Below are 23,548 nucleotides of genomic sequence, written 5' to 3'. Positions count from 1 at the left end.
AAATATCGTAAAAGTATAGATTCCACCCATAGCCTTTAGTATCCATACCTCTTCATTTAGGTTGCTACTTTCCTGGATAGTCTTGATCCAAGCTAACATATCGTCTCTGTCTTCAGCTTGAAACAGGCATTCACAGTCAGATGTGGTGAGTCGAAAAACATTTTTCCTCTTGGTGTCACTGTATGAGATGTCTATGAGGCAAGCATTGACGCTGATGGGCTGTTCCTCCTCAGCCGGGGGTAACTGCTCCCTTTTGTCCTTGTACAAGTAAAGCGAATGGCCCCGAAGTACTACATACATCTGTTTCCATGGCCGGATACTTCCACCAACTCGCTGGAAAACATGAATTGGTTCATGAATATGCAACACATGGCTATTTTTTTGGTGACAGAATGGGCATATTAAGCAATACTCTGAATATACAAACACACATATTGCATGTTATAGCAGATGCCTGACTGACCTCAATATATACACACAGAATATATTAAGCATGCATAATATATCCTATATAACATGAATATATAAACATGCATTATAGAATATGAATTACATATTAGATCTAATATATACAATATATTCTGGCACAAAGGATAAAATTGTAGCTTATTATCCAAGTTAGGAAATATATTCACATCACACAGCCAAGGACTAATGAAACCTCAACTTCAGTTGGGAGGATAAAATGAGTAAAGTAATTCAAATAAAGTACATGTTGCAAAAGATATTAATTTAAAATGCCAAAGAAGCGCTGGGAAGGTGGCTCAGTGGTAGAGCGCTTGCCTTGCATGCATGAGGCCCTAAGTTTGATTCCTCAGTACCACATAAGCAAAAAGAAAAAAGCCAGAAGTGGCGTTGTGGCTCAAGTGGCAGAGTGCTAGCCTTGAGCTGAAGAGCTGAGGGACAGTGCCCAGGCCCAGAGTTCAGGCTCCACAACGGGACCCAAAACAGACAATTTCAAATGGGAGATCAATAATACCCGTATGTGTGTGTGTTTTACAAAGCCAAGGCATCTGGAAAATATTTTGGCATTATCAAAAGTCTTTTTAAGTTGTTACTATATTGTATCTGCTGCTACTATATTGTAGTGTACTTAATGAAGTGTACAATGATAATGTTATATTCAAAACCAGTATTTATAATTTTGCTTTTATTTATTTTTTTGCCAGTCATGGGGCCTGAACTCTGGGCCTGGGCACTGTACCTCAGCTTTTCAGCTCAAGACTAGCACTCTACCACTTGAGCCACAGCACCACTTCCAGCTTTTTCTGCTTATGTGGTGCTGAAGAACTGAACCCAGGGCCTCATACATGCAAAGCAAGCACTCTACCACTAAACCACCTTCCCAGCCCCTGCTTTTATTTTTGATAAAGACAATTACCTAACCAATAAAAATTACTTAAGAGAATTGTCCGTTCATATAGTAAAGGCCTACTCTGTGGTTAACCTATGACTAGGAAGCTAATAAGCAAAGCAGCTGCTTCTGTAAGTAGCAGCCATTCAACAAAGCAGTTTATCACTACAATGCATCTTAGTCAATGTCATTCCTTGAAACTGTCTCATCCTCCACTCCCAACCTTCTCCCTTCCCTTTCCTTAATTTTTCAGGGTATATATTGAAATTTGGACTGCATTTTCCCCATACTTCAATTGCTTTTCACAATGCAAAATATAAAACATGGCCCCGCCCACGGCTCCTGCTCCGCCCACAGCGGCTGGCACAGCCGAGCCCACTCCCTTGACTCCCTCACCGGTCCATGGGAGAGAGTGAATTCCAGAACTGGGATGGGGGGGTCTCAGGGGCCATGCTCTGGCTTCCCCTGGAATGAGAAGTTAGGCTAGCTTCCGCCATGAAGGCTCCTCCACTCTGGGTTCCGGGAAATCCAGGTGCGAATCTAATCAGACAGAGGCGGTGGTGAAAAACCAGGGCTCCCGGGATATCGAGCCTCGTCCAGGGTTGCCGTGGCAACCCACCCTACTCAGACTCATCCCAGGACTTGTCAGTGATGGAGCCGCTGGCGCCCTTCATCGTGTTGTGAATAGGCGTCCAACAATGGCAAGCAGGGAGACAAGGAAGGGGATAGTATAAAACATAAAAAAAATATATATATATAAAACAATATAGTCTACATGTAGACGAAAAGGCATAAAATCAGTGACTGGAATTTTCTTTAAAATATATTCTTTTCCTTACTACAGAATATATTTCCAGATGATTTCCCCACTTTTTCAGGTGGTGAGCACCTCACCATTTCCCACCTATACACAGTACTTCGTTTGGGATTAAGGATATGTTCTACCTTGCCCTTGTCGGTGATGAGTGGTCGAAACTGGAGCCACCCTTCCTTGGCAGCATCTGTGAAGACTTCAGAGGAAGAATCCTTTCTGGATTCAGAGTCTTCTGATGACTTCTGGCTGTCTAGGATCTACAGGAAAGAGCAAGAAAACACAGTGAAATGTCAATGTTCTCCCTATGAATAAATATTTGCACATTAAGATTGCCAAAAAAAGTCATTAAGAGCTAGTTTTGGGGAAAAAATTCTACCTTTTTTTGAAAAAAAAGATTCCCCATCCTGTTGAATATAAATTGACTACCATTATTTTTAAAGTGTTATCTGAAGAAACTTGTTTTTTTTTGGCCATTCCTGGGGCTTAAACTTAGGGCCTGGGCTCGATCTCTGAGCTTTTTTGGTAATTTCCTGGAGATAAGAGTCTCCATGACTTTCCTATTTGGGCTGGCTTTGAACCACAATCCTCAGGTCTCAGCCTCCTAAAGATTAAAGGCATGAGCCACCAGGCACCAGGAACTTTTAATTTGTTTTTTAAAAACACACAGGAATAGGATGATTTTCCTGTTCTTTATGTCAATTAAAAAGAGAAACAAGAAGCTAAATATGATGGTGGTTGCCTTCAATCCCAGCACTCAGGTGATCAGTTATATGAGACTTGTGAAAAGAGACAGAGGAAAAGAAAAAACAAACCAGTTGAGATAGTGACTTGAAAATAAAAATAGGGAGGTGACAGAATGACTGTGTAGCAACTATGAGCTGGTATCAAGGCAAGGCTCATTGAAGAGATGATCTAGTTAACATGGGCAAGAAAAACTAGGAGCTAGCCAAAAAACAGTAGAGGGAGAAAAATTTCAGAGACAAATGTAGATTCATGGTTCTACATCAATGACACAGCTGACAAACACTGTTTAGGCCAGGACTGGAAGTCATTTAGTGATGAATCGTGGAGTATTATTACCTAACCTCACAGTTCAAAGATCACATTACAGTGTAGAACAGATTCTGAAAGGACAAGTATGAAAAGACATTAGTATAGGAATAAAGGTGAGGAATAATGAAGGCTTAGACTAATGTACCATGAGTGGAAACAGAGAGGATTGAGTGTAAATAAACTCAGGGTTTTCAGTCAGCTGGTGGTGAATACCTGACATCCTTACTATTCAAGCGGCGGCAATCAGAAGACTGAGGATTGAAGCCAGACCAGGTAGAAAAATCCTTGAGACTCCATGGCTCAAGTGGCAGAGTGCCAGAGGAACTAAGCCCAAACAGAGAAGGTTCAAAGCCCTGAGTTCCATCTGTGGTACTACCACAAATAAATACATAAATATATGACTTGGGGTTTTAGATATAGAGTGAAATAACATGGCTATTTTGTACAATTTGGCTTGAACAAGAGATCAACTAGTCTGGAGTAATGGAGGCCTACTGGCCATATGAATCTTGAATGCTTATTCAAGATTCAAATGAAGATATCACATAGGCAGCAGCTTATATGACCTGCCATTTAGGGAAGGGACTAAGGCTAGCAATACAGATTTTGGAGGTCTTTGTATAAGCTTCTGAGGAAATCGGGGTAGACAAGGTAGACAAACATTACGAGGGTCAGAACAACTCGTAGTACTCCAAACTTTAGATAACAAGCAGCAGCAGAAGACCTAGAAAAGGAGACTAAGAAGTGATCTTAGAGGCAGAAGGAAAAGTGAAAGGGATTGGCAAAATGGAAGCCAGCATCCCAAAGTATTTCAGGAAGAAGACAGAAATTGTGTTGGCTATTGCTGAACAGTGAATTGAGTTGAAAAGCAAAGTAGCCACTACTTTTGGAATCAATGCCACTGGAAACTGTATCATGAGCACTGTCATTTTGATAAGTGTGGACTGGAAAGGTGACACTGTAAGGCATTTTTGCAAGGAGTGTTGCTATACAAGTCAAAGAGAAAGCCAGAGTAGGAACTAGAGAAGGTGTCTGTAAGATGAAGGGAATAGTAGGGAATAGTGCATGGGCCACTGGGAAGACAATGATCTTGCAGGAGGTTAAGAGAAACTTGAAAATGTGGCCAGGGATAAAACCCAAAGAAGGGTGGGTCTTGGTCAACAGTACACTGTATCAAGTTAAAGGTAACGAAGGAAGGCAGGAAGTTTGGCTATCACTGCAGGTGACAACTATTTTTGAGATGGCTAATGAAATTCCTGTGTAGCCATTCCTAATTTTTTTTCAGTGAAGTATGAGGACAGGTGAAGGAGAGAAAGAAGAACTGAGGTACAAAGAGAGGGTAGAGGGAAAACATGAAATAGTAATTTTTAAGGATGCAAAAACAAGCATCTAACAAATAATGAACTGATAAAAGTGAGAAAAATCAGCACAATGCATGTATAATAGTATGTACTTGATGAATGCACATAAAGTACACATATTCAATGAACACTAACCTTGATTCCCTTCAGGCTAGATACATGCTTGAAGGATCTGTTGGAAAAGCATACACATGTGTTAATAAGTGGAAAAGACAAGGATGTAAAAAAATTGAATATTAACAAGTAATCTTTCATTGAGCTAACATTTCATCAGTGTCATGTGATATGTTCACTGTTCAATGTGAGAAAAACAGCTAATTTTATTGATACTGTAGCATATGAAAGCTTTCTGCTTAAAATGCTAAGCACTGGGTTGCTGATGTCTAGTTATGCACAGATGTAAAGCTCTGAGTAGGCTTTCTGCCATGCTGGTCCTGGTGTGTTAATGGCCACCAACAGCAGTCAGCTAGAGCCAGCAGTGTGCCCCTGATGGTCCAATGGTAAGTGCTGCCCAACACTGTCCTTCCCCATAGCGCAAGTGCTGTCATGAAAAGGCATAGGGCTTCAAGAGAAGCTGGATGTAGCAATACTATGTTCAATCATAAATATGTGCACATAGTAATGATGCATTGAGGAAGCCAACAGAATACAGAATACTGGTAAAAATATAGTACAGTACAACTATTCAATGGAAAATTAAGCAACCATGAAAAAGAATGTGGCACAAATATGAACTGAAGGATCTCATCTGTACAGAATGCACACAAAAGCACAAGTGTGTATAAATGATTTTATATGTAGACTAGCTTTAGAATTACCCTCAAAAAATAGTAATACAGCTACATTTGAGTAGTGCTGAGCAGCTGCAGGTCCAGGATAGACATATGTAACTGTACGTACACATATGTACTATTTTATGTCATGTTCAAAAACCTTAACTTCAGTATTTATATGCCAAATTTGTCCCAAATACCCACCACATACCAATATTTACAGTAACACACTGAGACTTACAATTTGGCATCTTCTCTATAATCATCCAGACCCTCATCATATGATTTTGATCTTTCTGTCTTTGAGGTGGGCTGGGCATCCAGGCTTGGGGGTCCCACAGACTCTGTAATGAAAACCCAACATTGCTACTTTTCAAGTGGTTTCCAGATTCTTTTACTGGTGAAAAAGACCAGTTTGTTACATGATTGAAAGGTAGGATTTGCTAACTGCTCCTTAATGTACCTTGGTCATGCGAGAGCTGGCGTCGGATCAAAGGGGCTGAGGTGGTCAGGCTGGGAGGAACTGTTGCTATAGAGGGGACCTGAGAGGTGGAGGCCGAGATAACAGCAGAGGCAGAGATGTGTGCAATGTCGTGGTCGATGCTAGGGCTAGTCGGTTCATCTGGAAGAAAAAGGAAGTGGTAAGGAAACTAATTACAAGCCAGGCGTTGAAGGCTCACACAGTAATCCTTGCTACTCAGGAGGTTGAGATCTGAGGATCATGGTTCAAAGCCAGCCCAGGCAGGAAAGTCCATGAGACTCCTATCTTCAATAAACTATTGAAAAAAGCCAAAGTGGCTCTGTGGCTCAAGTGGTAGAGGGCACACCTTGAGCAATAGAAGCTCAGGAACAGCGCCCAGGTCTAGATTTCAAGCCCAGGACCAGCAAAAGAAAGAAACTAATTACTATCAATAAGTAATAATCATGGCAAAAAAGGGCCAGACTTTTAACACTCAACTATCTGTTGGTCTTACTTAACAGATACTACTCTAGGACCTCCTTTTTAAAAGCATTGTCTAAGAATGTTGTAAGAAGTTAAATGTGTTGTTTCTTCTACCACCAATAACTGATAATAATGAAAGTTCCAAAAGTTTGCATTATCTAGAATCTAAACCTACCAAAGCAGAATCATATACCTTTTCAAGTTTTAATTGTGTTATAACAATCAATTCAGAAAGCTAATTAAGCAAGGTAAATTGGCTAAGGCTCTACCTTTTGATGTATCAAGGCCTCAAATCACCCCCTCTTCCATTCCACCACATCTACCTTTAAATTTTGTAGACAGGGAACAGAGCTCAGTGTATAGCTGCCAGTCTCTTACCGGGATCACTGCTAGTCTATTTGGCATTTTTGTGTAAATCACACAAAAATGAACAAGACAGATAGGGATCTTGGAGTTCCCCTGAGGAAACAGATTTAAGGGGGAGATGGGGACTTTTTGCATTCTTGGAGAAATAAGGAATGTTTTACATGGTATGAATTGTAAGCGTTTTGAAAGCCAATCACTGTCATGAACAGCACTCACTATATTCTAGCACGTACTACCTCTTATAAAACACAGGATAGGTATGGTGATATTTTACAGGTGAAGATAGCAGCTGACAATGGGCACAGTTACAGGGTCCTGCACTCAGTCCTGTGAATGAGGTGTGACACCTGAGTCCCCTGCTCTCTCTTGTTCTCTAATTGGTAAATACCAGTTCAGTCCAAAAAAAAAATCTCACTTTAAATTTTGTTTTTTAAACTGTTATCATAAAGGTGATATATCGATGGGGTGACAGTTTTTTAAGGCAAGTCATGAGTTAATTTCTCTTTGGACAATGCCATCACTTAAAATCTTTTTTAAAAATATTAGTGATTTAAGCCAGGCGCCGGTGGCTCACACCTATAATTCTAGCTACTCAGGAGGCTGAGATCTGAGGATTGTGGTTCAAAGCCAGCCCGGGCAAGAAAGTCTGTGAAACTCTTATCTCCAGTAAACCACCAGAAAACCAGAAGTGGCGCTGTAGCTCAAGTGGTAGAGTGCTTGCCTTGAGCTGAAGAGCTGAGAGACAGCGCCCAGGCCCAGAGTTCAGCCCCAGGAACGACCAAAAAAAAAAAAAAAAAAATTAATGATTTAATTTCTAGTATTTGAGAGAAGATAACTTTTAGAAGCACAACTATAAAGACAGAGCTACTAAAAGTCAAAGTGTTTCTTAATGAGATCCTTTAAAGATTATAATGATGAAATAGGCTTTTCATTCCTTAATCCGTAAAGTAAAAAATACAATAATGTTGGCTAAATCTGAAGAAACTTCATTGTTTTTAATGGTTAATATTTTAATAGAGAGAACTAATGTTTGCAAAGTTATAAAATTTCTATTTTATGGCTAAAAACCAATGAAGCTTATTTTCTGGTCTTAAGGAGGAGAAGGGTTGGGATTGGGGGGGAGGGGGGAGGCTGGGAAGGGATGTGAAGGGTAAACCAAAGGAGGAGGCTGCAATGCTTGGTAAGAAATGTACGCATTATCCTGCCCATGTAATTGTAACCCCTCTGTACAGTATGTTCACAAATAAAAAATAAATAAATTAAAAAAAAAGATTTATGCTAAAGGAAATATTTTAGAAGAAAATATTCTCAAAGCTGGGAAGGTAGCTCAGCTCTTCAGAGCTGAGGGACAATGCCCAGGCCCAGAGTTCAGGCCCCAGGACTGGATCCAAAAAAACCCAAAACATTATAAAATCATTTGGGGCTGGGAAGGTGGCTCAGCGGTAGAGCGCTTGCCTTGCATGTTTTAGGCCCTGGGTTCGATTCCTCAGCACCACATAAGCAAAAAGAAAAAAGCCGGAAGTGGCGCTGTGGCTCAAGTGGTAGAGCACTAGCCTTGAGCTGAAGAGCTGAGGGGCAGTGCCCAGGCCCAGAGTTCAGGCCCCACGACTGGACCCCCCCCAAAAAATATAATATATATATATATATATATATTCTCAAAATGTCTCTATGAGCCACTCTAAGTATGTGCTAATTTACTGTTATGATGGCAGAATCCAATAATCCCTTTGCAAAACCTCAGAGATGTGAGGCATTTAAAATTAATTCAGTGAAGACAAAAATAGTCTAATTTTACTGAAGTTTGTAGAGTATTTGAATTTAGCATTAGGGTTTAAATTACCCCAGACTTAACAAAGTTTCTTCAAATGATATGGACAAAAGTTGGTTGGTTTTATGGAATCCGCCTAGTTCACAGTTCTATAATGATCAACAAATATTCATATGAACAGTGAAAAAGAATTCTTTAGAAATTATCTGTAGTACTAATGATCTAAGGAGATTTTTGTAGCAAAACCAGTTACCAGATGGCTCATATGAAATAATTGCAGAAATGAACAATTAGAAAATACATACTGCTGTGGCTCAATTGGTAGAGCGTTTGCCTTGAGCTGAAGAGCTGAGGGACAGCTCCCAGGCCCAGAGTTCAAGCCCCATGACTGACAAAAAAATAAAATAACAAAATAACTTTAAAAAGTGAGTTTCTGGAAGAGAGTCTTTCTTAAAGCTAAGCAACTACCCAGGGGTAGATGACTGCCTGCAGATGGTGTAGAAGAAGTCTTGTAGGGGAATGATTTCGTGCTTTGCAAGGTAATTTAAAATATTGATTTATTTAAATTTCAAAAAAAAATCATGGAGCCGGGTGCCGTTGGCTCACACCTGTAATCCTAGCTACTCAGCAGGCTGAGATATGAGGATCCCGGATCAAAGCCAGCCCCGGCACAAAAGTCTATGGGACTCTAATCTCCAATAAACCACTCATGAAACCAGAAGTGGCGCTGTGGCTCAAGTGTTAGAGTGCTAGCCTTGAGCTGAAGAGCTGAGGGACAGTGCCCAGGCCCAGAGTTCAAGCCCCATGACTGCAAAAAAAGAAAGAAAGAAAGAAAAATCATGGAGCAAAATTTAAAGTGTGTGTGTGTGTGTGTGTGTGTGTGTGTGTGTGTGTGTGTGTGTGTGTGTATTACATACTGGGTAACATTTCAAAGGTAGTTTTGTTGTTGGTTTTTTTCACAAGCCTAGATTTCCTAGTGGTCTTCACTCAACCTCTTTTGAATTTGTGCATGCATGCATATGTGTGTGTGGTGTTGAACATTGAATTCAAGGCCTTACACACTCTAGTAAGCAGCATTCTGCCACTGAACTACCCCTCCCAAAGCTCATTCAATCTCTTTTTGACTTAAACATAAGAAAATCATTTCTAATTGATACACAATTGTACGTATTTATGGAGTACGTATGATGTTTCAACACATGTACACACTGTATAATGATCAAATTAGGGTAGTTAGTCTACCTCCTCATTTATCATTTCTTTGGGTTAGTGCATTCAAAAGCTTTACCCACTTGAACTATACATTGCTATTAAATATAATTACTGTGCATCAGAGTATGAGGACTTAGCCTTCCAATCTACTTGTAACTTTGTACCCACAGACCAGCCTCTCACTGCTTCCCCATCCTCCACTCCCATTCTTCAGCAGCCCATAACCAGGATTTTACTTTCTATTTCTATAAACACAAGTCTTTTAGATTTCACATATGACACAAACCAGGTGGTATTTGTCTTACCCTGGGTAGAGTGGCTATAATCAAAAAGACAAGAGTATCACGCTGGCAAGCTTGGAAAGAAAGGAGATTTACACACTGTTGGAGGGAATGTAAATGAATACAGCTTTTATGGAACAGTATGGATGCTATTTCAAAAACCTAAAAATAGAATTACCATATGATTCAGCAGTCCCACTAGTGGTATATATCCAATGGATATGAAATTACTATGTCAGAGAGACATCTGCATTCCTGTGTTTCCTGGAGTACTTTTCACAATAGGTAGAATTTAAAATCAGTCCAAATGCCAATAATGATGAAAGGATAAAGCAAGCTTGAAAAACACTTACAATGGAATACTATTCAGGCAGCCAAACTAAATAATATAATCCTGTCATTTGTGATAACATAGGTGGTCCTGGATGACAAGGCATTCTTTTTGCCAAAACAAGGAGACACAAAAAAGCAAATATCCTATGAAGGAAAGTGTTGAAACTCACTGGAGTAAAATCATCTGCATTACAAGTAATACTTCCAAAAAGGGGGGAGGGCGGATCTGACTGGAGGGGACTGACTGGAGAAGAGAGTATTGTTGCTTACTCATGTCAGTACTGTTTGTGGCTTTCTAGTACATTCCTTTTACTACTAGTACGTTAAAGAGACTAAAGGAAGAGGCTATTGAAATACATGTAATTACATTACCTCATATTTATTAATTACTTATAAATCTAATTTTTCCTTCCCGTGGAAAATATGAAAATTTTTCTGTTGTGCTAGAAATAGTATTATAGTTGCAATTAATCCAAAATTTTAAACTTTAATAGTTACACTTGGAATATCACCAATGTATAGATTAGGTGTAAACAATAATCCAGAATTTCTTTTTTTCCAAGGGATGAAAATAGACATGTTATTGAGGAAAAGCCACAATTTTCATTCTCATAGATAAATATATTCAAAACCATGGGTTCTCACATTTTCAACTAATTTCTACATTTTTAAATAATTAAATATCCAGTCACATGAAAATTTAAAAAAAAATTACCTTTATGCCAGTCAGGGAGTCATAACACAACACTTACTTATGAACTATTAGGGCTAGAAAATTGCAACCTTTTTGCAAGTAGCATAATCTTTCATGTTATGCTAAATCACATAAAGAATGTGACTTAAGAAACAAACTTTTAATTTACTTCTTTTTCAGTAAAAATCCCATAACATTGTGTAAGAAAGAACAGGAAAGACATTGAAAACTTATTAAAATTCCACATCATCACTGTTTCTTGTGAAAAAAAAAAGCCTTAATTCTCAATTTCTGAGGTCATTATTCTCCATCTTCATGCTCTGACTTCAGTGTCTAGATCTAGCCACACGTGACACCAACCAACTAGGTCTATGAAAGAAGAAATTGTAAGTTAATATGACTTTTCAGCATGAGCTAGTATTTTCTTTTTAATGGACTCAAGTCTTTGTGTTTGCAAGTCAGGCAGTCTACCACCTGAACCACACCTACAGCACTGGTATGAGCTGATTTGAAATAATTGTTTTATTTGTTCAAGCACAACTGGGAGCACTATCGAAACACATAAAGCAAGATAGATGTCCACTCATACCATTACTGTATTAGGATTCTTATCCAGAAAAGTTAGGGAAGAAAAAGAAATAAGGCATCCAAATTGGAAAGAAGTTAAATTATTTTTGTTTGCAGATCATGTGTACAAACCCTAAAAACTCTACCAAAACATATTAGAAGTCAATTCAGTAAAATAGCAAGACACGAAATCAGCATTTTAAAAAAAAGGAGTCTTTCTGTATACTTACATGAATGTAAGTCAAGAAAAAAAAATCTCATTGTAATAGCTATCAAAGACCACAATCTCCCCACCCTCAAATCTAGCAACAAATACAAAGTTTGAAAGGTCTCTACATTGAAACCATAACACTGATAAAAGAAGCTCAACACAAACACAAAGATACTCGGTGCTGGTGGATGATTAAAATAATTTAAAATGTCCATACTCCACCAAAGCACTCTGAAGATTCAATGCAACCCTTACCAAAATAGCAATGATATGCTTCACAGAAAAAAACTGATATATGGCAAAGGTACTGAGAACACATGATGGGGAAGGGCAGTTTCTTCAATAAGTATCACTGGAAAAACTGAGTAACAACATGCAATGTGCCAGAGTCAACTGAAATTAATGAGAGTAAAATGTAAGACCTCAAACTATGAATTGACTAGCTGAAAACATATGGAAAGAGTTCCATGACATTAGTTTGGGGCAAGGGGCTTTTAGTCTAGATCCCCAAACACAGGCAACAAAAACAAATGAGATCACATTAAACTTGAATGCTTCTAACAAACTTAAATCCTTCTGCTTTGTCAAAAGAGACAACGTAAGGAAGTAAAAAGACAACGTTCAAAATAAGGAATTCACAAGCTACACAGCTTTGTCAGCTGTGGTAACAAATATCCAAAAAACATAAGGAGCTCAAGAGCAGAAACAAATCAAGCAACCTTCCCAATTCCCAATTGAGCAAAAGATCTGAACTATTTCTCAAAATATATACGAATTGCCAGCAGGTATATGAAAAAGAATAGTCAACACTACTCATCAAAGAAGTGGAAATCAAAATTTCAGTGAGACACCACCTCCCTCTAATTAGAATGACTATTACAAAAAAGACAAAAGTGCTGGTGGGATATGGAGAAGAGGGAACCCTACAACTGGTGGGAACATAAATTACTATAGGCACTATGCAAAACAGTATGGAGATTACTCAATAAGCAAAATATAAAGTACCATCTGAGCTTGCAACCTCACTATTGGATACATATATATCAGAGGAGATGACATCAGTATGTTGAAGAGGCACTTGCACTATCACGCTTAATGTAGCACTAACCACAAGAGCCAACCTTGGAAATAAATATTAAGTGTCTATCATGGAATAAAATGTGGCATGTGCACACATCAGAATATTGCACAACCATGAACATGATGATTCTGACATTTGCAACAATACAGATGAGACTGGATATATTGTATGTTTCAGAATATTTGAAAAAGGTTTTGATAGTACTTAATAAAGAAATGATGTGAATGAGCAGATGATAAGCTACACACTTGGATCTTCTCCTTACATAATCTAGATATGTGATCAAGCATCACAATGTATCCTATATTTATAACTGTTATGTCAATTAAAAATGAATGAAAACCAAGGTTTAAGACAACGAATTTCTAATTCTCTATGATAGCCATGCCTGTTTCTCAATACAGTGTCCAACACTGCAGGTTACAATGAAGGGTAAATAACCCTTCTGCAAGGAGCTGACATGTGTGCACACTGTATCTCCAGATGACATGATGATTTCAGTCATCACGTTGGAAGAAAGTTGGAAGGATTAATAATATGAAATAATATATGCAGTTCCAAAAGAGTAACAGCATGCATATATATGTACATATGTATATATGTACATATGTATATTTGTACATATGTATATATATATATGTATATATGTGGAAATTGAATATACTGCTTCTATTCCAACTCCACACGATACAATCTTTGCTTCATATACTTACTTAACCTTGTCCTTAAAGGAAAAGAAAAATAAATGCCACTAACAGATTCATCTTACAAAAGAAATTCCAACGTGACAAACAACTTTTCTTTTCATTTGCCTTGAGAGTTTAAATCAAAGGTAAACTTGGTGGGGTCTTGCTGTGCTGTCCAGGCTGGGCTCCAGAGATCCTCCTGACTCAGCCTCCCAAGTAGAAGGGCCTACAGGCTCCTCAAGTCAGATTACTTATGAACAATTAGTCCTTTTGTATTTTTTTTTACTTGAAGGAACTGGAGTTTATTTTTTAAGATTTATCAGCTTATTAGTGTTAATAATACTCGTCATTTAAAAGCAAAATGTTTATTTTAAAACTTTTCTGTCTTTGCGGCACAAGAGAAATATTAGAATCTATGTGGTTAAAGAGATTTCTCTTTCTAGAAGTCATGTAATTAACTCTGTATTACACATAACTAAATAAATGAATTGACTCCATTTTCTAATATTTTGGGACTAAAGCCAAGCCATTTAATTGTTCTTCAATGTTCTTAAATAACAAAAATTATTATTAAAATAGCAGATTATAAGTTTCTGAATGTGATATTATAAAAACAGGCCTTAGTTTCTTTTAATTTAAAAATTATGTAAAAACAACAGGCTATAGACCAAGGTTCTGCTAATGTGTCTTTTGTGATCCACTAATCCCATTAGATAACCTAAACAAAAGGATTGCTGCCAAATATTTCTGAGAAAATTCTAGACAATTCCTAACATGTATTAAAATTGTGATTCTGAAAAGTCTTACAGTATTGTATTCATACACTGCTTTGCTGAAGGGCAACTTCTTTGTAAAACTACTTTTAAAACAAGACAAAAAATGAAAACCTGTTTGAACTAGCATTTTTTACCCTATTTGGTCACTAAGAACTTTTTCTTAGTACTACTTAACATGCAATGGGAAACACTGAAGATAGCCTCTTTATTTTAATACAAGTACATGTCCTACTATCTCAAAAATATACTTACTCTAACTAGATTGGAAAGACCAAGTAACAAACATTGGGCTTTTCTGAATGAATAAACAATATGAAACTGGAACTTCTACCTAACGAAATGGTGGAAGTTGCTTATGGATGGGGTGTTTATAGAGTAATTACCAAGTCTTTACATTTTAATAGATCACTATTTTATATTTTGGCCAAACTCTTCTCTTTGATAACATAATTAAGTCATTGCTCTATTCTTGTACTTCATAGTACTAAGGGAAAGTAGTAAAAGATAATAAACAGCACAGTTTTTACTACTCCAATACCATGGGATTATGTTGTAATAGGACACTACTGTCTTGGGAAGATCAAGGACCTATGAAGTACAGCTACAGGTGGAGGAATTAGCAGAGAATAATCACCAATCTACTGTTGCTTTCTGTAAGATATCTGCTAGAGATGTTGTGCTAAACTCCATCTATTGTATGATTCTACTATTCATTGAGCCTGACCTTAAAGATGTTTATTGGAGTAAGAGATTCTCTAACCATGTTTACAACTTGAATATATATATATATATATATATATATATATATATAAAGATATATAAAAATTCCAAGCTGAGCAGAACTTTCTTTCTAATCTGATCAGTGTCACATGACTAAAGTCACACTCTTCTGCAGTTTATATTTTAGTTCCACAGAGAAAAATGTAATAAAAAATACGAAGTAGCCTCTGTGGATGTGGTGGGGATAGGGGGGCTAGATAGGAAAGCCTGCTTGAAGGAAGTAATAACTTGAGCAGAACTCCCAACAGAGAGAGGGACAGTGGCTTATGATCATCTGTGGAATGTGTCCCAGGGCTGAGAAAGAGCAGCACTGGTCCTGCTGGGCATACCAGGTATGAGTGACAGATAGAGGCACATGGCAGATCCAACTGGGAGAGGAGAGGGATGGGATAGTGCAGTGGGGCTGAAATTGGAGGGCCTCACAGACCATGGTGGAATCTTGGTCTGATTCCATTCTGGGTGAGATAGAAAGCAAGCCGAGGATTCTGATTGGAAGAGAGGCATGACATGACTAGTACTTTGAAAACATCATACTCATTGCTGTATGATGGATACAGCTCAGATGGGAGAGAACAGATGAAAAGTCAGTCAACAGGGTAGATGTTACAGGCTGGAGCATACACTTGTAAGTTCCCAAATCTATTCTGTGATTTTTTTTCCCTAAGATAATTTCACAAAGAAGTAATTTAATCTTTTTTTTCTATTCTAAATCTTTTTTTTTAATTTTATTTGTGAAGATACTGTACAGAGGGGTTACAATTACATGGGCAGGATAATGCGTACATTTCTTACCAAGCATTGCAGCCTCCTCCTTTTATTTACCCTTCACATCCCTTAGTAATTTAATCTTAAATCTACCAAAAACTCAACTTAGAAAGTATAGAACACTAGCTAGGCATGGTTGTACACATCTGTAGTCCCAGCACTCAGAGAACAGACAGGAAGATTGCCAGCTCAAGGCTAGTCTGGGTTATGCACTGAAACCTTGTCTTGGAAGGACAAAAGAAAGTGAAAGGCACTGTTTTAAATGAAAGGTTGGTTACTAATTACCACAGCAGTTCTATTTTGTTCTTGAATCAGGTGTATCAACTAGGTAGGATTTGTTTGCTGAGTTAGCCCCAGACAGTGGGAAACAGTTTTATCAAAATTAAAACATTAAAAAATGGGTATTAGCTATACCAAGTTTTTTCTTTTAAAAAGGAAATTAGAAACCAAAAATAATTTTAAGGAGGATAGAAGCTAATGGGTCTGGTTAAAGTTCGACATGTAAAATTGAGAGTAAGTGTCTAAAAACGGCAATGTAAGATAGCTGAGCTTGCAGAACAAGACCTTCTACTTTTCTGAATAGATTTCTTTTCTTTTGGTAGGGTGTGCGGCTTAAATTCAGGGCCTGGGTGATGTCCCTGAGCTTTTTTTTCTCAAGACTAGCACTCTGTCACTTTGAGCCACAGCTCCACTTCTGGTTTTCAAAGCCAGACTGGCTTTGAACCACAATCCTCAGATCTCAGCCTCCTGAGTAGCTAGGATTATAGGGGTAAGCCACTGGGGCCTGGCTTTCTGAAAGATTTTTCAGTTCACCTATTAGTCAAGGACTCTAAATGAGCTCACCTATAAATGGGATGGAAGCCAAGGAATCACCAGGAGGACTGGTACTTGAGGCCTTCCTCTCCTCCATCCGTTTTATATGGACCTCTCTGCGAGCATCATTTGGCAACCAACAGGTGGTGTCTGACCCGGTCTCCTGGTCATTTACTGCCAAGATGTAAGACTGATGTCTTAAAGGCTGTGGTGTTTGGCGACCGGAGGGAGGTTTTTCTCTTAGGATGACAGGTTCTTTATTATCTAAAGCATTTGAGGGCTGACCCTCAACCTCTTGTAAATTTAAATCGTCATTTCTTTGACTGACAGATAATTCTAAGTCTGAAGTACCCAAGTGCTCCTTCATCTGAGGACCAGGCTTTGCAGAAGCTCCAGACACACAGAGGGATTTCCCTGTCTCCGCTTGGTGATTGGGGGTGCTTTCAGTTCTGAACCACGTCTGCTGACCCAACACACTGTTCTGATGCAAGTGGTTTACTGGTCTTTGGTCTTTGATAGAAACCAGTGAGTTCTGGCTGAATGAAAGTTTGGAGACATGGGTAGAAGGCGCTTTCAGAGAATTACTTCGGACTTTCATGAGAGGTGATCTGTCTTGTGAAATACCCCGAGCGAGTGACATTCCACTGGTAGTTTGAAAATTCCTGTTGGATTGCAGTGGTTTTAGATCTGGTGGAATTTTTCTAAACTGTGACACAGAGCCGACTCCTCTACCACTCACTCTCCTATTGTCAGAATTAACAATGCTTGGAGCCACTGTCAAATTCGAACCCCGGAAAGATTTATGAATTTCTTGCTGCCTGGGTCTTTCATAAATACCCCGTCTATCGTCCTGTTCAGTAAACCCACTCCAATTATAAGTCTGTTTCCGCTCTCCATTGGAATCAGGTGTTTGATTTTCTGAATTGACATTTTCTAAGGCTTCACCCTGGCCCTCAATGTAATCCCAGGAACGAGTTCTGTGGTTACTAAAACTAACAGATGAGGATGTCAGAGCGCCTTGAGATGCACTTCTTGGACAATACTTCATCAGCACCGAGTCCTCCAGTCTCTCCTGGGACACGCTGCGCTGCCGGATCTGAACAGACTGGGGCACTCGATCATGAGAGGTGCTTCGACGTCGTACCTGCAAAGTAGTGCGGGTTGGGATCACCTGGTTGTAATCTGTCGTGCTCTGAGATGCTGCTCTTAAACTATCCAATCTTTCCTGAATTGTCCGACAGCCTATGTGCAATCGCCTGTTATCAATATACTCTTTGTAAGTCTTATAGTTTTTCCAGTCTATGTGCTGATGGGAATTGGGGGAATAATGATTGACAGGTACAGAAGGAGAGTCCACCACTTGAGATCTACTGCCTGACAGTCCTTCCGAATGTCCAGATTTAAGTAACATCCCAGAAGGTTCCAATGCTCTGGAGCCTGAAGTCTGATGAATCAGATGGGCAGTAGGAATTGATGATGGTGATGTGGTCCTGGATGCTGATTTTAAGGAGGTCTGCTCAGTTACGCCATACCTCACTTCTTCAGTTCTATGGGAAGGACCTGTATGGTTGTTTCTATTGGATAACAAGTCTACAGCCTTCTCAGAAGGCACAATGACAGTCCTTATACTTTCGTTGCAAACACACACTGCTGTGTTTGATTTTGCAACATCTGTTGGTGATGGAGGCACTTGTATTTCCATTCTATAGGCCCTGCCAGGTTGTGTCAGGACTGGTGTACTGGTTTGCTGTTTGCTCACTGATGAGTCTGGAGGAGATACTTCGACTGGTTGTGCCATGGCTGGAGGGGCAGATGGCAGCCAGGGGTAGCAAACTGGTGGAGGCTCAGGTATGTTACGGGCATTGCCACTGTAGGCTTCATTGCCTTTTAGGTAGGCATCTTGAGAATATGCCTGTATGGAAATGAGAGAAAAGAGTCACTAGAAATTCACTAAATTTTCTGTGTTTGTAGTAGAACATTTTATTACTAAGCCCTAGGTGTTCCTGAATGATTCTGCCGCATGCACTCAAACACAACAGAGTACTTCACAAAGAAAATTTAAAAATTAAAAAAACTAGTGTCATAGAAATCAAATAAATTATAGAATTTGCAACAAATATAGATTTTAATCATTTACTTTTTCAAAAGGTGTAAGACATATCAACATTCCCCCAACCAATTAGATATAGCCATGTTGCTTCTAAAATTCTCCTCATTCAAGCTTCTCAATTTTTCAGGAGTCGACAGGTTAAATGGCTGCCTAATAAATCCCTGCAAAAGAAGACTCTTCTGCCAGAGAAGGTAAAAATAGTAAAAATCTTAACCAAATACATTTTGAAGTACTAATACTATAATAAAAATTTATTGAAGTACACTGTCCATTAATCATTACAGGATCTCCCAATAATAATTCATTTTTCACAAATCAAACTCTTACTAGCCATGCTAAATGTTTTAATATTTAAAATAAAAGAACATGCTTTTAATTAAACACATAAACATTAAAGGCACAAACAGATAAAAAGGGTAATCTGTCTTACAGAATGCAAAATATACTTTTTTTCTTTTAAGCTAATGCAACAACAATAATGTACAAATCTATCTGGTCTCTTATTAGATGAGATTTCTGTTATTAACAGGCAGGCATGCAGCTCAATTTTTGTCAACTATTTATGAAATTATCTAGTAATATTTCTTAAAATTTAAGAACAACTAATTAATTACAGAGACTGCACAAAACAGAGCTCATGGATGCAACACAAGATCACATTTAGCATCTCAGACAGTCAGGTGTGGAAACATATCTTCCCCATCAAAACAAGCTTAATTCAACACTCTCATCACATCCTGTCTTTGCATACACAGCTTGCAAAGCCCAAGTGCAGCCACAAACATAAGAGGAGCAAAGTTCTAGGGAAAGGGAGAGGAAAGCGTGATACTTTTAAAAAATTACAGATGCAGATAAATATTATGCTTTGACACCCATCATTTATTTCCAGGAGACAAAAGAAAACCAAATGTAAAGGTTAAGAAACAAGGTAAACAATATTATCACAAACATTCTCTGCAAATTAGTAAGATTAAGACTATGGAGGGATTTTTTAAAGCAAACTTACAATTTTAATAAATCAGCTCGTTAAAAATCTCTACAACACATGACTTAAAAAGCAAGGAAATGGCTACTAAGCGTTTCTTACCAGTGCTGTGACATCCTTTGTAAACTGTAGCTAGCAGAAAATAGGGAAACACAGTAGAAAGCTGCTTACTGATATAAAGACAGAATCATGTTGTCATATTGATGCTAGAAACAGCCAGCTAAAAATACATCTACACTGATTTCTCTGGAAGGTACCAAGAGAGGTAAAGGGCAGTGAAGCATAAAGAATAACTTCAGTATCCCTCTAAACCACTTTTCCCCAGGCTTTTTAATCTAGTTCTTACTTTATTTGCTTGTGACTCTTGAAAGCAAAAATACATGTGGTGACACGCATGCCTGACAGATTTTTTTGCAGCTCACTGCTGTCTGGTAACGCGTTACAAAGCTTCCCTTCCTCACAAGCAACACTGATGTCTCTCATTTCCCCTGAGCTGCTTCCATCTCTGCTTGCACATGACGACATGAGTGCTCTGTTATGCATTTAAAATAGTACAACCTCCTCCCTCCCCAGTAAATCAGAGCACAACCACAAGCTGTCAGCTGACGGCAGCCGCTTTTACTCTATGATTTGGGGTTTGGGGGTGGGAGGGAAAACCGTTTTGTTAAATAGATTTCACTCACAAATTCTGATTTTGTAACACCGTCTTTTTTATACTACTTTATTAGTTTATGAAATAACTACTGAATGTACATAAAATATGACTTCCTGGACTCTTAGAACCTGGACTAGAAGGCAGTCAGAAATTAGACGTGCATATACTAACATTTTTACAGTATAAACAGTATATATAAATAGTCAAGCAGAACATGTACTTTGCATGTTGGATATGTGCACGAACCTAACAAGCCTGTCTTTTTTGTGCTCATTAGAGCCACACGGCTGCTCTTCTGTTTCAGGAGCCTGTCTGCACTGCCTGTGCAGTATTTCCTGCAGGGGGTCGGGAGATCTTGTTATGTACCAACTGAAAAGGAGGGCAGATCCCTACAGCTGGTGAGAGAGGGAAAGCTGTCCAGCTTCTGGACTTCTGAAAAACCTCTGTTATGTTTTTAAACACTGGGAAACCTGAAGACAAATACAAACATTTGCCATGAAGCCTATTTTTTCCTCCACACATTAAAAAAAAGTGTCTGGGAAATGCTATTCTAGAATGAACAATTTAAGAATAACTTCTTTGTTCAAATTTGGGGAAGACTATTATCTCTTAACAATGGAAGTATGTGGCTGGAACTATTAATTGCTTAAAATTTTATTATATATGCATCAGATTATCTCTAAGAATTCCTACATAGCAATTCTGAATATTATAGTCACAGGTGCCCACTTCTGAGTTAAGTTTTGACAAGGGGCTTTAAAATTCATACATATGAGACTGTCTAAGTAGACATGCTAACACCTAGAACTACAGTCTCATTTGAACTATAATTGAGACAATAAAAAATGAATTCACTGACTGGTGGCTCACACCTATAATCCTCACTACCCAGGAGGCTGAGATATGAGGATCATTGTTAGAAGCCAGCCTGGGCAGAAAAGTCCATGAGACTCTTCAATTAATCACAAAAAAAGCTGGAAGTGCAGCTGTGGCTCAGGTAGTAGAGCACTAGCCTTGAAACATCCCCTAGGCTCTGAGTTCAAGCTCCAGAACCAGCAAAAAAGAAAAAAGAAAATCATTCAAGAGTATTACTGAGATCCTCACATATTTTTAGCACATTAACCACTAAACAAGATAACTTTATTTCTATCAATTTACTATCTTATTAAAATGTTACTCATTCTTATAAAATTTGGAACCGATACTATGTCTATCTGCCAGCCAGAGTGAAATATCAGTGCCTCCACAGTCACTGTGATTTGTTATGTACCACTGGGAGGACATGGACACACCTGCGGGTAAGTCAGGAACATGTATATATGGGAGGGTTTGAGAGGTGTGGTTCAAGGCACATTCTGGGAGGTAAAGTCAGGAATCAATAGTAAGCACTTTAAGAAATGATTTTTCTTCTGATAATGGTGTTCCCTAGGAAACCAGTTGTGCATTAAATTCCTACACCTTCAACGACATGACTTCACAGGGCTAGCATGGGGTGTATCCCCTGGAATGGGTCAGAATATGCAGCTCTCTCAGATGAACATGAAGTGCAGACATATGATTTTATATTCTGTGAATGGAACTGAAAGTTCTGTAACTCACTCTTGGCTATGACTGTGTTGGTTTTCTCTACTACACTTGGTTACAAAGTACCAAATCTTCCACTGAGTTGTAATGGTCTGACATGCCAATGTTTTGACTTTCTACTGGGGAATCTTTGACTGGTGAGTGGGCACCAATCAAGTGGCACAAAATACCTCTTACAGGGATTATATTCTCATTCTTATATAAACATGTCAAAACCATCCAGTATTAGTCAAGTTTATCTGAAATGGTCATGAACTAGAAATGTTTTAAACCAATGTCAATCCGAATTGCATAGTTAACTATTAATCATTTCTATTTTGGTTTTAAGATCAAATGAATGCTTTACAACTTACGCAGGTGGTTTCTGACAGATACAGACAATAATATTTTTCCAAAATAAAAAATGGCAAAAAATTGCAATTGTTTAATTGTTCTCATTTAGCTTTTTTTCACATCACTCCACAATATTTCTTAAACTCCTTTTAAAGTTTTATATCTTTTTTTTCAGTCGTGGGCATGAACTCTGGGCCTGGGCACTGTCCCTCAGTTCTTCAGCTCAGGGTTAGCACTCTACCACTTGAGCCACAACTCCACTTCCAGCTTTTTCTGCTTATGTGGTGCTGAGGAATTGAACCTGGGGCCCTCATGCATGCAAGGCAAGCACTCTACCACTGACTGAGTCATCTTCCCAGTCCCTAAAGTTTTATATCTTACAACAGTTTAAAAGCTATCTTAATATTGGCATGAATCCGACTCTGCCTATTACAGCTAACAAGCTCTTAAGCAAAACCAAGAGGTAGGGGCTGGGAAAGTGGTTCAGTGGTAGAGTACTTGCCTTGCATGCATAAGGCCCTGTGTTCAATTCCTCAGCACCACATAAGCAAAAAAAAAAAAAAAGCCGGAAGTGGTACTATGGCTCAAGTGGTAGAGTGATAGCCTTGAGCTGAAGAGCTGAGGGACAGCACCCAGGCCCAGAGTTCAGGACCCCCCCCCAAAAAAAGAGGTAAAATAATAAAGAAAAATGGATTACAGAATTTTCCACCTTATGAAAGGCAAATCAAACAAGTTTTACTATTAATAGTCTGGATGTTAAGGATAGGTACGATGTCTTACAGTAAATAATGCTAATTAACCTTTCAGTTTGGTTTCTAGTAGTTAAGTCAAAGTCATAATTACCATACCTATGATACTATTAGTGATTAAACAAGTAAACAAACAATGCAGAATAAAATGCCCCACAGAACAAAGAAGCTAGTTCATATTTAACAGGCTAACTTGTTAACTTAATGTCATTCCTCATACAAAAAGCAAAAATATCTACATACCTGTACAGTGGACTATGCACTGACCTGGCTGGTGGGAGAATGGGAGAAGGGGATGGAGGCATGGGGAGAGACTGGCACTTTTTATATACTTGTCTATATTATTTGAAAAATGTCAACAAACATGAACTATTCTTATAATTCATTCAAGTCATATTTTATTTTATTTTGGTCGGTCGTGGGGCTTGAACTCTGGGCCTGGGCGCTGTCCCTCAGCTCTTCAGCTCAAGGCAAGCGCTCTACCACTTGAGCTACAGCGCC

At 38.6% G+C, this 23,548-nt stretch overlaps 1 protein-coding gene across 1 annotated transcript in view; it reads right to left on the bottom strand.

Annotated features, from left to right (window-relative positions):
• The window catches only part of Arhgap21 (Rho GTPase activating protein 21), a 98,517-nt gene that overhangs the window by 16,229 nt on the left and 58,740 nt on the right, over window positions 1–23,548 (bottom strand). Inside the window, exons 7-12 of the mRNA XM_013014749.1 lie at window positions 16,662–18,543; window positions 5,819–5,977; window positions 5,597–5,699; window positions 4,718–4,754; window positions 2,300–2,425; window positions 49–333 (exon numbers count right to left, since the gene is read on the bottom strand). Coding sequence (XP_012870203.1) covers window positions 49–333; window positions 2,300–2,425; window positions 4,718–4,754; window positions 5,597–5,699; window positions 5,819–5,977; window positions 16,662–18,543 — 2,592 coding nt within the window. The remainder of the gene's footprint in view (window positions 1–48; window positions 334–2,299; window positions 2,426–4,717; window positions 4,755–5,596; window positions 5,700–5,818; window positions 5,978–16,661; window positions 18,544–23,548) is intronic.

Source organism: Dipodomys ordii, unplaced genomic scaffold, assembly GCF_000151885.1.
Source record: "Dipodomys ordii isolate 6190 unplaced genomic scaffold, Dord_2.0 Scaffold24, whole genome shotgun sequence".
In the NCBI taxonomy this organism is placed as follows: domain Eukaryota; kingdom Metazoa; phylum Chordata; class Mammalia; order Rodentia; family Heteromyidae; genus Dipodomys; species Dipodomys ordii.
This window is presented reverse-complemented; position numbering and strand designations above follow the sequence as displayed.